This window comes from Atta cephalotes (genome assembly GCF_000143395.1).
Source record: "Atta cephalotes unplaced genomic scaffold scaffold00002, whole genome shotgun sequence".
Taxonomy (NCBI): Eukaryota; Metazoa; Arthropoda; class Insecta; order Hymenoptera; family Formicidae; genus Atta; species Atta cephalotes.
In genome coordinates, this window is record NW_012130066.1 from 1,426,731 (window position 1) to 1,439,309 (window position 12,579).

Sequence of the window (12,579 nt, forward strand, 5' to 3'; positions counted from 1 at the left end):
TACATAAACGGGCTACTAAATTTATTAGTAGCTTGTTTGTTTTATGGGTGACTATACTTACAAAGAAAAGAGGACCGTCGATAAAATTGGCGGGGATGGTGGAGGGTTTCTATAGCTCGTTTTTGCTAAATTTCCAGCAAATGAGAATGGATTGAAATGAATTGAAATAGATTCAGATTTTCAGAAATATTGATTCACGAATGTTAAAATGAATGCTTTTCAATCTTGAATGCATTTTTATTCATTTATGGGAATTGCATGGAGCATATCTCTATGCCTTTCAATCTAAAAATAATATTAGCTTTTTCTGTGCTATGTAATAACACAATTGAGAATACTGTTCAATTCAAAGTTTTAGATAGGAAATACAGTTTTTCAATCCAATTGCATCTAATTGAATCCAATTAAAAGTAAAAAAAGTATTTGCTATTTAAAATACGCATTACGGATAGAAAAAAATTTTCAATCTATTTTAATCTATTCTCGTTTGCTGGGTTATTCTGTTCTTTTCTGATTTTTAAAACTAGAAAAATGGACATTAATGTCCATTTCCACTAATGTAGATTAATTTTAATCTTGGTTTAACTTACTCTTTCTTCTTTTCTAATTCTCTTTAGAACTAGAAAAAGACGAAGAGTATTGAAACCGAGATTAAAATTAATCTACATTGATGAAAATGATTGATTGGTGAAAATGGGCATAAGTGAAATAAACATCACGCGCATGTAAGATGAATATTTCTGATCCATTGTTTGTGAATGTAGCACGATTATACGAACTAAGCGATTTCGGCTGGAAACACTAACATGCACTGGTGCATATCAAGACCATTGTACACTGTTAATACTTATCATCACGGCAGTGTATGTTTCGTCAGGCGAACACGAGATTCACGAAATGTGAATTTTATTATCGATCTATAATACTGGTCGCGTGCGGTATCATGGTCGCAGGCGTCCAATATTTGAAGAACAGTTTTGCCATTTTCGAGAAATGTACCCGGTTTGAGGTGACCGATTTTTACTAAAAAGTTCTCAGAGGGAGAAAGTGACAAATTGTCATCACGTGATTGCATCACGTTCAATCAGGACGTCACAGAGTGATCAGTTTTCTCCAATTTCTTCTATGCCTTTGAAACTTTGATGCCATACCCAATCAAAGGAGTTCATGATGCAGTTTGCCACTCTCTCTTTGTGAGGCTCTCTAATTTTCACTTTCTTCTTTGTGCTTTTTAGGAAATGGACACGTTTATATCGATGGCTTCCTTTTCGAGTAGTATGAGTAAATATAATATAAATACATAATAAAAACATAAATATTAAATATTATAATATTAGGTGTAGTAGTAAAAAGAAATTCATTATTTTTCCATTTAATTTCATGAATTTCAAAAATAATGGATTTCTTTTTACTATTAATATCTAATATTATAATATTAAATATTACTATAGTTTTAATTTAACCTGCAAAACTTACTGTTTCATCGGACATTTTTCGCACGATTTCATCAATGTAATTTTATATTTTCGCTCTCTCTTTTTATATTCTGTCAATATTAATTCGTCATCGTCACTTGACGATGTCAAAAATTCCATGAGTACACATAAATCACTCATAAAATTAAAATTGACGCTACAAGTTGCTTATCAATTTTCAGATAAAGGCTACAATCCACTTGGTGTTACTAATATTTCGAAGCATTTTTTGATTGGTCATGTAAATGTCTTTCTTCCAATTGATCAAGTAAAAGTTTTGAAGCGTTTGTAGCATCAAGTAAACCACTTCCGAAATCAGACATTAGTGACAAAATTAATATCATGTGATCACCATGCTGCTTTTCAGCGTCTCATGAAAGCACTAAGCCCAACAATTACACCAACTGGCTCCAATAAATTTGTCGGAGCCACTTGTGTACACTTGTGCGGTATATCAAGTCCAAGCGAACATGCGACACTGGCGAGGAATTACACCATTCAACCAGTCGAACATACCAGTTGCACCGACACCCGAAATGTGCAATTGATGCATCCCAGCCGAAATCACTATGAATGCAAAAACGAAATGAAAATTATCAAATACATGTTTTATTAACAGAACAATAATATATATTGAGGATTGTACGATTTAATCTGTTTTTAATACATTTTTACGGTAATTGTATGACAGTTTTATGTGCACTAGTGCATCCCAGCCGAAATCGCTATTTCATTGTACAACGGTCTTTATATGCACCAATGCACACTAATGCATCTTAGCCGAAATCGCTATTTGATATATACTATAATAATTATGTTTGATAAAAATGATCTGAAAATTTGCATATAGAAATATAACTTTATAATTTTCTAAGATATTATAAGATAAATATTATAAGAAAATTCATTAAATTAACTCTTGTTTGAATTTTCAATTTTGTTTTATTAAAATTCAACAATTTTTATTTACATATATAGAAGATGCAAAATTAAAATTTTTTCATTCAAGGACCCATTAAATTAGTCCTCCTATGGATAGTCGGCACGCTTCTATCCTGAGGATTTAGTACAGAGACAAACCATATCTACTTTCGATAATACAATTTTATCGATAGTATCAGAAAATGTATGAATGTCACGTAATTTCCAAAATGAAAATAGATGTACTGGCAGTAGTGTACAGATTTCGACGATAATAGACATGGCCTCTCTCAAGTTTTTTTCTGCTATAAGTAATATCACCGACGAGATTCTATTAAAAAACTATGGCGGAAGCAATTGTCAATCCCATCCATCATGATTAATTAAAGATCGACATCCTTACGGGAGTTCGCGTTCCTTGTGAATATTGAAGTGATTAAGAGTTAAAAACTGATAATATTGTACTAATTTTATAATTTATTAGTTTAGTAAACATATTTACGCATTTAGAACACTCAATAATACTCGATTTTTCTTTAAAATTGATTTGTGATTTCAGTCTTATCATCAAAGTTTGATTATCAACAGAGATGATAACTGCAGAGATTGTAATTTTTCTGCAACGTATAGGATATTATAGCTTTAAAAGTATACATATTTATTTACAGAACATTTACGTAAGAAAAATCATAAATTTAATAATGTATGAGCCAAATATTTATGTTAATAATGGCAAATTTATATCAATGTATATCGATAATGTCAGCGTTCTTCAATTACCTACAAATCCCTTTTTATATCGAAAATTTGGATTGATAGTCTTTAATAGTATTTATTTTATTTCGTCGGTAATAGTATTAATTACACACTTATTCTTAAATTTTGATCAAATTCTTATATAATATAAAAAGAATTTTTTTAAGAATTACAATATAGAAGTCTTAGATCGATATTTATAATCGGTTCTTATTTCAAGACTGTCGTAAGTAATATCTTAAGACATTAATGCAGCTCTCTTATTGATTCATGACACCTCAAAATAGAACTTAAGACGATCTTGAATATAAGAACTGACTATGAATACCGATCTTAGGCTTCTGTCTTTTCTCATGTTCAATTTCCTTTAAGCAAATCGAATAAAAATATAAAGCTTCATAAAAATATAAAGTCTTCGATTTGACGAAAATTAAATAACGCGCGTGAGAATCGAGAATAATCGATTGTCCCATCGTGCCTCGCGCGAGCGATTTCACGATGATAACTGCGCATCTTCTCCTCGAGAATTAAGAATGTCGAACGCGTCTAAAATCACTTTCGGTTTATGTTGCATGACATCCGTCGGAATAATAGGCTACGTGCATTACAAGCAGTCTTACGACAGGTAGATACCGTGTTGAAAGACGTTTTACCGTCCTCATAACTAACATTAGATTGCAAAAACATTTCAGGCAGCAGCTGCACTTGGGTGTGATACGCGATATCGAACGACAAGAGCGCCGAAAGGCAGAAAATGTCTACATTCTGCAGCAGCAAACCGAGTTAGCCAAGGAACTACGCAGGCAGGAGCTACTACGAGAGAACGATACGTGACGATTAATGCGCGTTAATTGTTAGTCTGTTATTCGAGCATTTTCATAAGGAATAAAAGAGCCGTGTGTAAAATATTTCGTTCGGTCATTTCACTCCATTTTGTATGCGCGTCGAGTATTCGTTGAAGCGTCTTTCCTTCGGAAAACACTTGAGTAAATTTACAGCTTTCTCACGCGAGCGTTATGGCAACTGACGAAGCAACGGATCAATCGGGTAAGTTTGATGCTTTGCTCCATAAAACGAAATGCATAAAAATACTTGTCATTTTGAAGTGCTTTTGTCTCTATACTGTTGCTACGTATATATATTGGGGTTATATCATATAATCATCTAACACAAATTGAATATTATTAATGTTGCCTTCTCGTTCCTTCTTTAAATGACTTTAATTGTTATTTTGTACATAGTTTTTTAACATTCATCATTATAATTATATATGCTTTTTCGAGGAAAAAAAAGTCAATATTGTATCTAAATCATTGTATTCATATTCGTTCTTATTTTAAGACTTAATATTTGAACTATAAGAATCGACTATGAATACTAGCTTGTTATTGCAAAATTTTATATGTATAGAATGTTGAATTACACTTTATATGCTGTTTTATCTATTTGTTGAGCTTTTATTTTATGTAACAAAATAGAATAAGATATTTAAATTGATTATACGCAGTTTTATTCTTATATTTAAAATAGTACAAATTAATCTTTATGCTTTTATATTTACTAACTTTATTAATTGAATTTGAAACTAGATAGATTACATATATATTTATATATATATATATATATAAAAAATGTTTTTTAATATTATAATAAAAGTATTTCAATTGCAAAGAAAATAAAAATAGTTGACTCTTGTTTTATAGACTTGTCTTGCATAGAGGAGAGTCTCATGAGTCTAGAGAAATTGGACAGAGCATCTCCTGATTTATGGCCTGAGCAGAGTGAGTAAATTTTTTAAGGATTATTTATGAGTCATGTATACACAATACATCATATATGTAGCGAGCAATGAAGTTCCAGGTGTACATGAGTTTGTTGCTCAAAATTCACCGCAGACAGAACCATGTTTTTGGGCTGCGATGTCGCAGGATGACATAAGCCATGTGCATCGTGAGTTGATATGCTGCATAACATATAATTCTTCATCTCATTGCTAAATACCGTAAAATATTTTCTTGCAGAACTGGGTAATTTGTCAATGACCGGGCTTATCTCGGAAGTGAAAAGACTGCACGATTTAGCTTATCAACTGGGTCTAGAAGAGGCTAAGGAAATGACACGCGGCAAATATTTGAATATATTTAAACATAAATAATCAATTTTAGATTTGCAAAAAATAAAACTCATGAAAATGCAATACCACAATCGGCATTCTTAAGAAACGTTTCAAGACGTTTTTTATATTTTTCTAACTTTAAGAATTTTCTAAAATCCACTTTGTATATCTCTGTACATTTACAAATGCAGATGGAAAAATGGTGCTTGAGTCACAACTAGACCCAAATGATAGGATTCCAACCTGATTAAAAAATAAAAAATGAAAAACATAAATATGTGAACTACATTTGTAGTATATGTAAATATTTATGTTGATAACATACCAAGAAATACATGTCCGCATATTTGTATAACAGAGGACTACCGCTGTAACTTGAGCAAGGTTCACAGTTTCCTTTGGCGCATAATTCTACAGATAGAGCTTGGCTTATATAGTCCGAGCACTGCTGCTTAGGTACGAGTTCTAGTTGTAATGACTGTTGCGTCAATGGTTGCGCTGGATCACAGGGTTACAGCACTTGAACGTTACATAAACACAGCTTACAGTTTATGCTTTATGATAGTTTGTTCTATTAATACCTTTTTGACCTAACAATTTTCCCCAGCCGACAACAGTGCATGTACTTCCTAGGCTGACGTATCTGTCTTCCGGTATAAAGCAGATTGGTTGAGCTGTGGCTGAAGAAGACCGGATTGCTATTTTCTCCCATATTGAAGCTGTGATCATCACAGTATCTTCGACTGTATATTTAAGAACTGTACATACCTGTAAATTCGATAGCCTTCTTCAAGCGAAGTAAGGCAACGTTGTTGGAATAACTTGCGGCGTTGTAGCCCGGATGTTTTACTACATACGATATGTCGTGGCTACTGGTTTTGTGTCCGCAAAACAAATTATTACAATCTGGATTCGACTCTGTATTATATTCACCAATAAGCACAGAGCATCTAAAGATAAATAAGGATTATTATAATTACTGCATGCTACAATTTAATGCTACGATCGAAAATATGAGTAACGATCATTCGTTATATTTTATTTTCGACTGCTATATACGTACAATTTGTATCTGTCCGATTTCGCGAGTGCGCATGTAGCTGTAGTCAATACAGTACGCTCATTAACAATCACGCCATTGCACGAATATTTGATCTCACCCGTTAATGTATCTAAAAGCGAATTTTTGCTAACAGTCTAAAAACGCATGTCTTATATAATAAAAGAAATATAGTTAACTTTCTCTCTTTCTCTCCTTCGAACAAAATTGTATATAAGTTTTGCTGTGTACATGATGTCACAGAAATTCTTTGTCTTGCATTTTCATCGATAAATTTGGAATCAGTACTTTTAATATCATCAATGAAAAATTGATGATTTTTTACAGCTGTGTTACACTTTAGAGATAATTAGCAGTTCTGGGACATTCTGTATAATACAAGTATTTCCGTATACATGCAAAGTACTTGCTTATGAAACCGATTCTTGCGACAAAAGGATATGATCCTAAAATGTTTACGTTACTCCGAACAATACTTCTTCCACACTGAAAATTTGAAGATAGTTGCGTCGTGGATACATCCAGATTTCTATCTGGATATACTGGCCGTTCGATGTAACTATTAACGCTGCAGCAAATTTTTACATGTGTTCGATCGTACCCGCATACCGCTTGTCGTAATCTGCGCTTAAAAAAATCGACGTGTGTAAATATGTACTCGTCCCTTCGATATAAAAAGACAATAATCACGTTACCTGTGAGAGGAAAGCGCGTTTCGATCCATTAGGGATACAACCCCCGGGCAGTACTCGATGAACACGCATTTTTGATCACTAGGACAAGAAAGAGAATTATTTTGGCATACGGTATCGTACTGATACCAAGGATTGTCGCACAACTCCGAAGTTACGATTGGCAGTAAAAGCAGTAGCAACAGGCAGCACATTTTCTGGATATAAATGCAAACGAGATGGTCACACGACGAGAATAAAAGTTCCGTATAAGTGGTTATCTCGACGTTGTCAGTTGACTTCGAATAGCGAAATCTAATAAAACGACTCTTTTCATAAAAGGAATATAGCAGCTTGTCGACTTTTTAAAGAGATTATCGTTCTCTCTCAGATTCTTTTTCTGAAAATCGTGTCTATATGTAAGTTGTGTCTATATATAAATCATTTTCTATATTGAAGAAACGCGACGGATTAGATCTCGTCAGTTTCGTATTCGCGACTAACATCGTCTGTACCGGATGATGAACTGATTTCGTTGCATCGCGTACCTGTATACGACAATTTCGTTTCTCTGGGTTACCTTGACTAGAGCATTATTCGCATATCCGGCGGAACTATGATAATCACGCGAAAAAGCAAACGTATTATGTGATTAACTGCGTTACCTAGATTTCTTGAGAAGGCAATAGAGGGTTGATGTAATTATTTTTATATTAAAGTAAATTTAAATTACCTAATTAAAACGAGATACTTAAATTTTTTTGTTTAAACGCTGCGATGAATCCACACACACACACACACACACACACACACACACACACATCGTAGCAATATTATTATTTAATAGGTTTGAATTAAAAAAAATATGTGTTTATATTTCTACTTTTAATGAAAAAATGAAGAATGAATTTTGAAAGATATTTACATCTTTTTATTAGATATTGCTTAATTACATGGCCCACTTTGTATATAAAATTTAATATTCATACAACATATAACTGTAAATAAAATCATAGAAGCAAAATAATAAGTTATTAAGTACTTAGTATTTGTATAAAAACTGATTTGTTCGAATATATAATGTGCACTATGAATTAATGTGCATTAATAAACTTTAGTTTGTACGTTTTTTCAATTCTCGCATTACGGGGAATAGGAAAGATTTTAACAATGCGAATTTCGTCTTTCGTTCCATTCAATCGCGGTTTCGATGATACCGGACGATCGAACGAAATCGACAGCAACGATATTGGCTGTGCTTTGCCATTTGCTGTTGTACCAATTTGTAACGTTGATATTAACATTTTCCGCCATTTGGCGGATACTTCCAAGCCGATTTAAAATTATATCCCACGTATTGGGCGTTAGTTCTGCCATCGCCGATCTTGGTATTGATTTAGATTGTCTGAAACGAGAATCGCCAGATTGACGAAATTAAAATTTGCGCAGGGCATGTATTTAAAATACTTTTATTTAAAAAACAATATTTGTAAAACAATTGTATTTTATATTTTAAAGGAGCACGTGAAAATAAGTTTGTATTTTGTATTTCATGAGAGTATATAAAAGTTTTATATTTTGCATTTTAAATATTAAGATTGATGACAATCAATCTTATTATTATAAAATACAAAAAACTTTCAATCTTTCAATTTTAAATACAAAATACGTAATACTTTTATGTGCTTCGTGGAAATACACTTGTATTGCAAATACTGTGTTTTAAATAAAAGTATTTTAAAAACATGCCCAGCTCTAAATTTAGATTATATCTCTTCATGCTGTACAGAGATAAAGAGCAAAATTAAAGATCTTTTTTACATACCCAGCTAACAATTAAGATTATTAAAAACTTAATAGGTTCAGCCTAGGTTATTAAGACTTAGATTCTAGATGAAGTGTAAGTGTACTAAGATATCCGTCTGTCATATACTTGATTTGAAACAATACCTCTCAAGTAGCGAAAATATTTATAAAATCAAAAATAGATCTAGTTAAATAAGAGAAATCCTATATTTAAGTCGGATCTTATTGCTGAAATATTTCTATGTGACTTTATATACATATCTCATTCTACAAACCTCGTGCCGAAATTTTTTTCGGTCTTGAAACGCAGTTATGAATAGAATCAGAGTAGTAATATTACTTTTTAAATTGACAAATATTTTAACAATTTTTGATGCTAATAAGAATCTTTATAAAATATTCACACATCTTTATAAAAATATTAATATGTTGTTAATGACTAATGAGAATCTTAAATCTGCGAGTAATTTATTGCGAAAAACATTGCTTCACTCGAGATTATCAAAAATAGATATGATGAAAAGAATGGTCTTAGATAGTTTAGGACTATTTAGTATTTGGTTTTATAAGATTCACATACCCAAGACTTTCCGTTTCGATGCGATTCAAATGGTTGAACAAGTCTTCGATAGTCCTAACATTTCCCCATTGATGTGTCACACAAGGCCATATACTTTCATAGCGATTGACGATTCGTCTCTCATCATAACCAATAATAAGTTTTTTCCCGGATGACCAGATCGTATTTAGCGTACTGGCCCATCCATAACTCTTCGGCAAGTAGTACCCAGCAAATTGTTCTTCGAGGAATGCAACGAAGTCATGATGTACCGCCAGATTTTTTCCGAAGCCTAACAACACCATCAGCATATTTTCACATAAATAATAAAATTATTTATGTGAAATATATTTATAGATATAATTTATATAATTTACATAAGTGCTAGCTACGACTTGCATAATCTTGCTGTTGTTATTATTATTAATTGAGTAGAGTTGATAAATCACATCATGATGTAATGTTAGCCTTGTGTTTTGTTCTCTATATTTCATTTATTCATAATCCGTTGTACTCGTTTCGATTCAATACGAAACAAAAAAGATTTTAGATAGGATTAGTTCCGATAATGATAATTAGATCAGATGATAAGGTATTTTAGAATCTGATGAATCTTTTTTGAATATATGACGAATGGCTTTTATAATTTAATTCACTAATTCCCAAAATCCATGAATTTTTGTTTTTTGTTTATTATATAAAATTTTACACTAAATTAATAATCTTTTGAATCAATGGCATTTTTAATGTAAGAGTATTGCGAATGAATTCAACAACGGCATTCTAGCATAACAGTATTTCAAATGTATTTTAAAAGCACGTATATTTTAAAGAGCATAGAAAAGAATGTTGCATTCATAGTTGTATTATTTTTGCCTGAATAAGAGTTGTTGGCCGTTTGTTTTAAAATATATTACCAACTGGAAATTCCTGGATGTCGAATATTACGATTTCGTTCGTCTTGTCGAGGAAGGTCTTCACCTGATTTATGATGGCCTGCATAGGAACAATACTGAATATTCCATGATTCACCCACCATACTATATTAGTATGGGGGTAATGTCCGACTCTGATGTCGAGATATCTAACTCCGTAGATCAATTGCGCGAGCACGTCTACATCCTGCAGTTTAATTATCCTAACGATTACCAGCAACGGTTATTCCATATTTAATTCTTATTTGACTTTAATGCGTAAGCTCTCTTTAATGTCGCTCGAATATTTCCGCCAATTAATCTTGATTTACAATATTCCTTGCTTCCTGTTTCTTTTTACTTTTTGCCTCTTATCCTGTTTCTTTGTTTCTTATTGCTCGAGATAAAAGTTAATTTCGGAAGAGACAAGCAATATTTGTCGATAAAACGGTTATAAAGAGGGAAAAAACAAACAATAAAAAGCAAGAAATAGAAAGCAAAGAGCATATTGTAGATTAAACTTTATTCGAGCGTAACAAGCGTTTTGTTTGAATCAAAAAGAAGTCCCGAATCAATTTTGCAATCTATTTGAATTCAATCTATTTAAATTGAAAGGAAATCTCGAATCAATTGAAAAACTGATGTAGAAACAGAGATTTTGTAGTCATGCGACTTCTGATTCGGAATCAATATTGACGCAACGAGATAAACTTGTAGATTATTTGATTTACGCAAATAAAGCAATTGTTTAGTTTTATTATTAATTTAGAATTTACCTGCGTTATCACATATCTCTCGACGAAATTCTCAGAGTTCGCTTCTACGTATATCTCGTAAGACGCAGAATCGTGAGTACCGGGTAAGAATACCCTGCTCATCGGCAGTGATCCTAAGATAGCCCTCCTCTCTGACATCCAGTGAGGCTGTGTTTGCAGACAGTTTGTCATTCTTACCGTGTCATTTCTCAGCCAAGCAACATGGTACTCTATTAAAGCGAAATTCTGTGTTAAGCTCGGATATATGTAAACCATCAAAATATATGATAAGAAGAAAATAATAGAAATATAACAGCCTTTAGACTGTTTCTCGAAGTATAAAAAAGTTTCTCGAATTATAAAAAATAATTTAGTTCTTGCAATAAATTCAGATGGACAAATATTTTTTGTGCATTATAATAAATATAAATATATGAAAAGATTTTTATAATTTGAAAATTATATTCGAGACTCGCTGTATATAATATATTTGTCTGAAAATATTTACAAAAACATCTTTTTGTACCTATTATTATTTATTATTTACTATTTGCATGTATAGGTTAGGAAGAATTACGTTGTAAAAGTAAGTAGTTATTAATTCTAAAAAATAATTTGTTAGATACTATTCTTAGTGTTCAAAAAATAATACCCAATTTTTTTCACCTCTATAAATAACTTTATCCATATCTCCCAGATTACAATAGAGATATCTTCTGGATAAAATATATCCGCAACTTATCTAGAAGTGAAGAAATTGGGCATAAGTCAATAACAAATTATTTTTTAATGTTAAGACGTGACTAATTAATAATATAAAAAAATTTATATTTCTAAAAGAAATTTTGTTGAAATATTGATGAAAACAATAATTTTGATGTTTAATTTACAAACCTACAAAGAAAAAAACTTTAAAAGGATTCTATAAATATACAAAGTTCATAAGATTCAGTTTCATTAAATTCATACTTTTTTCATGAATTTTATGATAAATTTTGATTTTATCAATTTATATCTATTTATGAATCAAATTTGTTTTTAACAGATAAAAATCTATCACATCTGGATAAGAATATAAACTCTATAAATTTTTATTTTAAATAAGTTCGATCATCAACATCATAAAAATGATTTTTCTAGTAGTATGAAGCCTACGAATACACGGGAAAATAGATTCCAAATGTACAAAGTATAAACAAAAAGAAAAAATTTTTTCATGCATGAATATATATAAATATGTATAAACATACATAAACATATATATAATTATAAAACATGTTCATACATTTTTCTTTTCAATTTTGTTTTTTTCAGTATAATAAAGATAATAATGAGAAAACATAAAAAATAATTAAAGGGACAATTTTCGTATTGTTTGTTTTAGAAAAAAATCAAGTTTGGAGAAATACAAAAAAATTGCTCGTACATAATTATGTTATAACATATTTGATTTGATTAATAATCTATATCGAAATTATGTAATTGCGATGTGTGTGTGTGTGTGTGTGTGTGTTGTGTGTGTGTGTGTGTGTGTGTGTGTGTGTGT

General features: G+C 31.2%; 4 protein-coding genes across 4 annotated transcripts; 2 read left to right on the forward strand and 2 right to left on the reverse strand.

Moving 5' to 3' along the window:
- The first annotated feature begins 3,685 nt into the window (after positions 1-3,685).
- On the forward strand, positions 3,686-3,986 carry LOC105619700 (protein PET117 homolog, mitochondrial). Its single transcript, XM_012201223.1, has 2 exons — positions 3,686-3,777; positions 3,845-3,986. Exons 1-2 carry the CDS (start codon positions 3,686-3,688, stop codon positions 3,984-3,986), a joined length of 234 nt encoding a protein of 77 aa, XP_012056613.1.
- A 182-nt stretch (positions 3,987-4,168) lies between these two features.
- LOC105619711 (protein lin-52 homolog) lies at positions 4,169-5,307 on the forward strand. The gene is made up of 4 exons (XM_012201233.1): positions 4,169-4,199; positions 4,856-4,933; positions 5,007-5,102; positions 5,174-5,307. The coding sequence occupies exons 1-4, from the start codon at positions 4,169-4,171 to the stop codon at positions 5,305-5,307; spliced, it is 339 nt and encodes a 112-aa protein (XP_012056623.1).
- Positions 5,308-5,406: 99 nt separating this feature from the next.
- On the reverse strand, positions 5,407-7,214 carry LOC105622663 (chymotrypsin-like protease CTRL-1). The gene is made up of 7 exons (XM_012204078.1): positions 7,024-7,214; positions 6,724-6,950; positions 6,332-6,440; positions 6,037-6,218; positions 5,850-5,948; positions 5,594-5,766; positions 5,407-5,511 (listed from the first exon to the last, which is right to left on the reverse strand). The coding sequence occupies exons 1-7, from the start codon at positions 7,212-7,214 to the stop codon at positions 5,407-5,409; spliced, it is 1,086 nt and encodes a 361-aa protein (XP_012059468.1).
- Positions 7,215-8,163: 949 nt separating this feature from the next.
- LOC105622674 (PI-PLC X domain-containing protein 1) lies at positions 8,164-11,721 on the reverse strand. The gene is made up of 5 exons (XM_012204090.1): positions 11,700-11,721; positions 11,055-11,263; positions 10,282-10,486; positions 9,386-9,656; positions 8,164-8,404 (listed from the first exon to the last, which is right to left on the reverse strand). Exons 1-5 carry the CDS (start codon positions 11,719-11,721, stop codon positions 8,164-8,166), a joined length of 948 nt encoding a protein of 315 aa, XP_012059480.1.
- Positions 11,722-12,579: the final 858 nt, after the last annotated feature.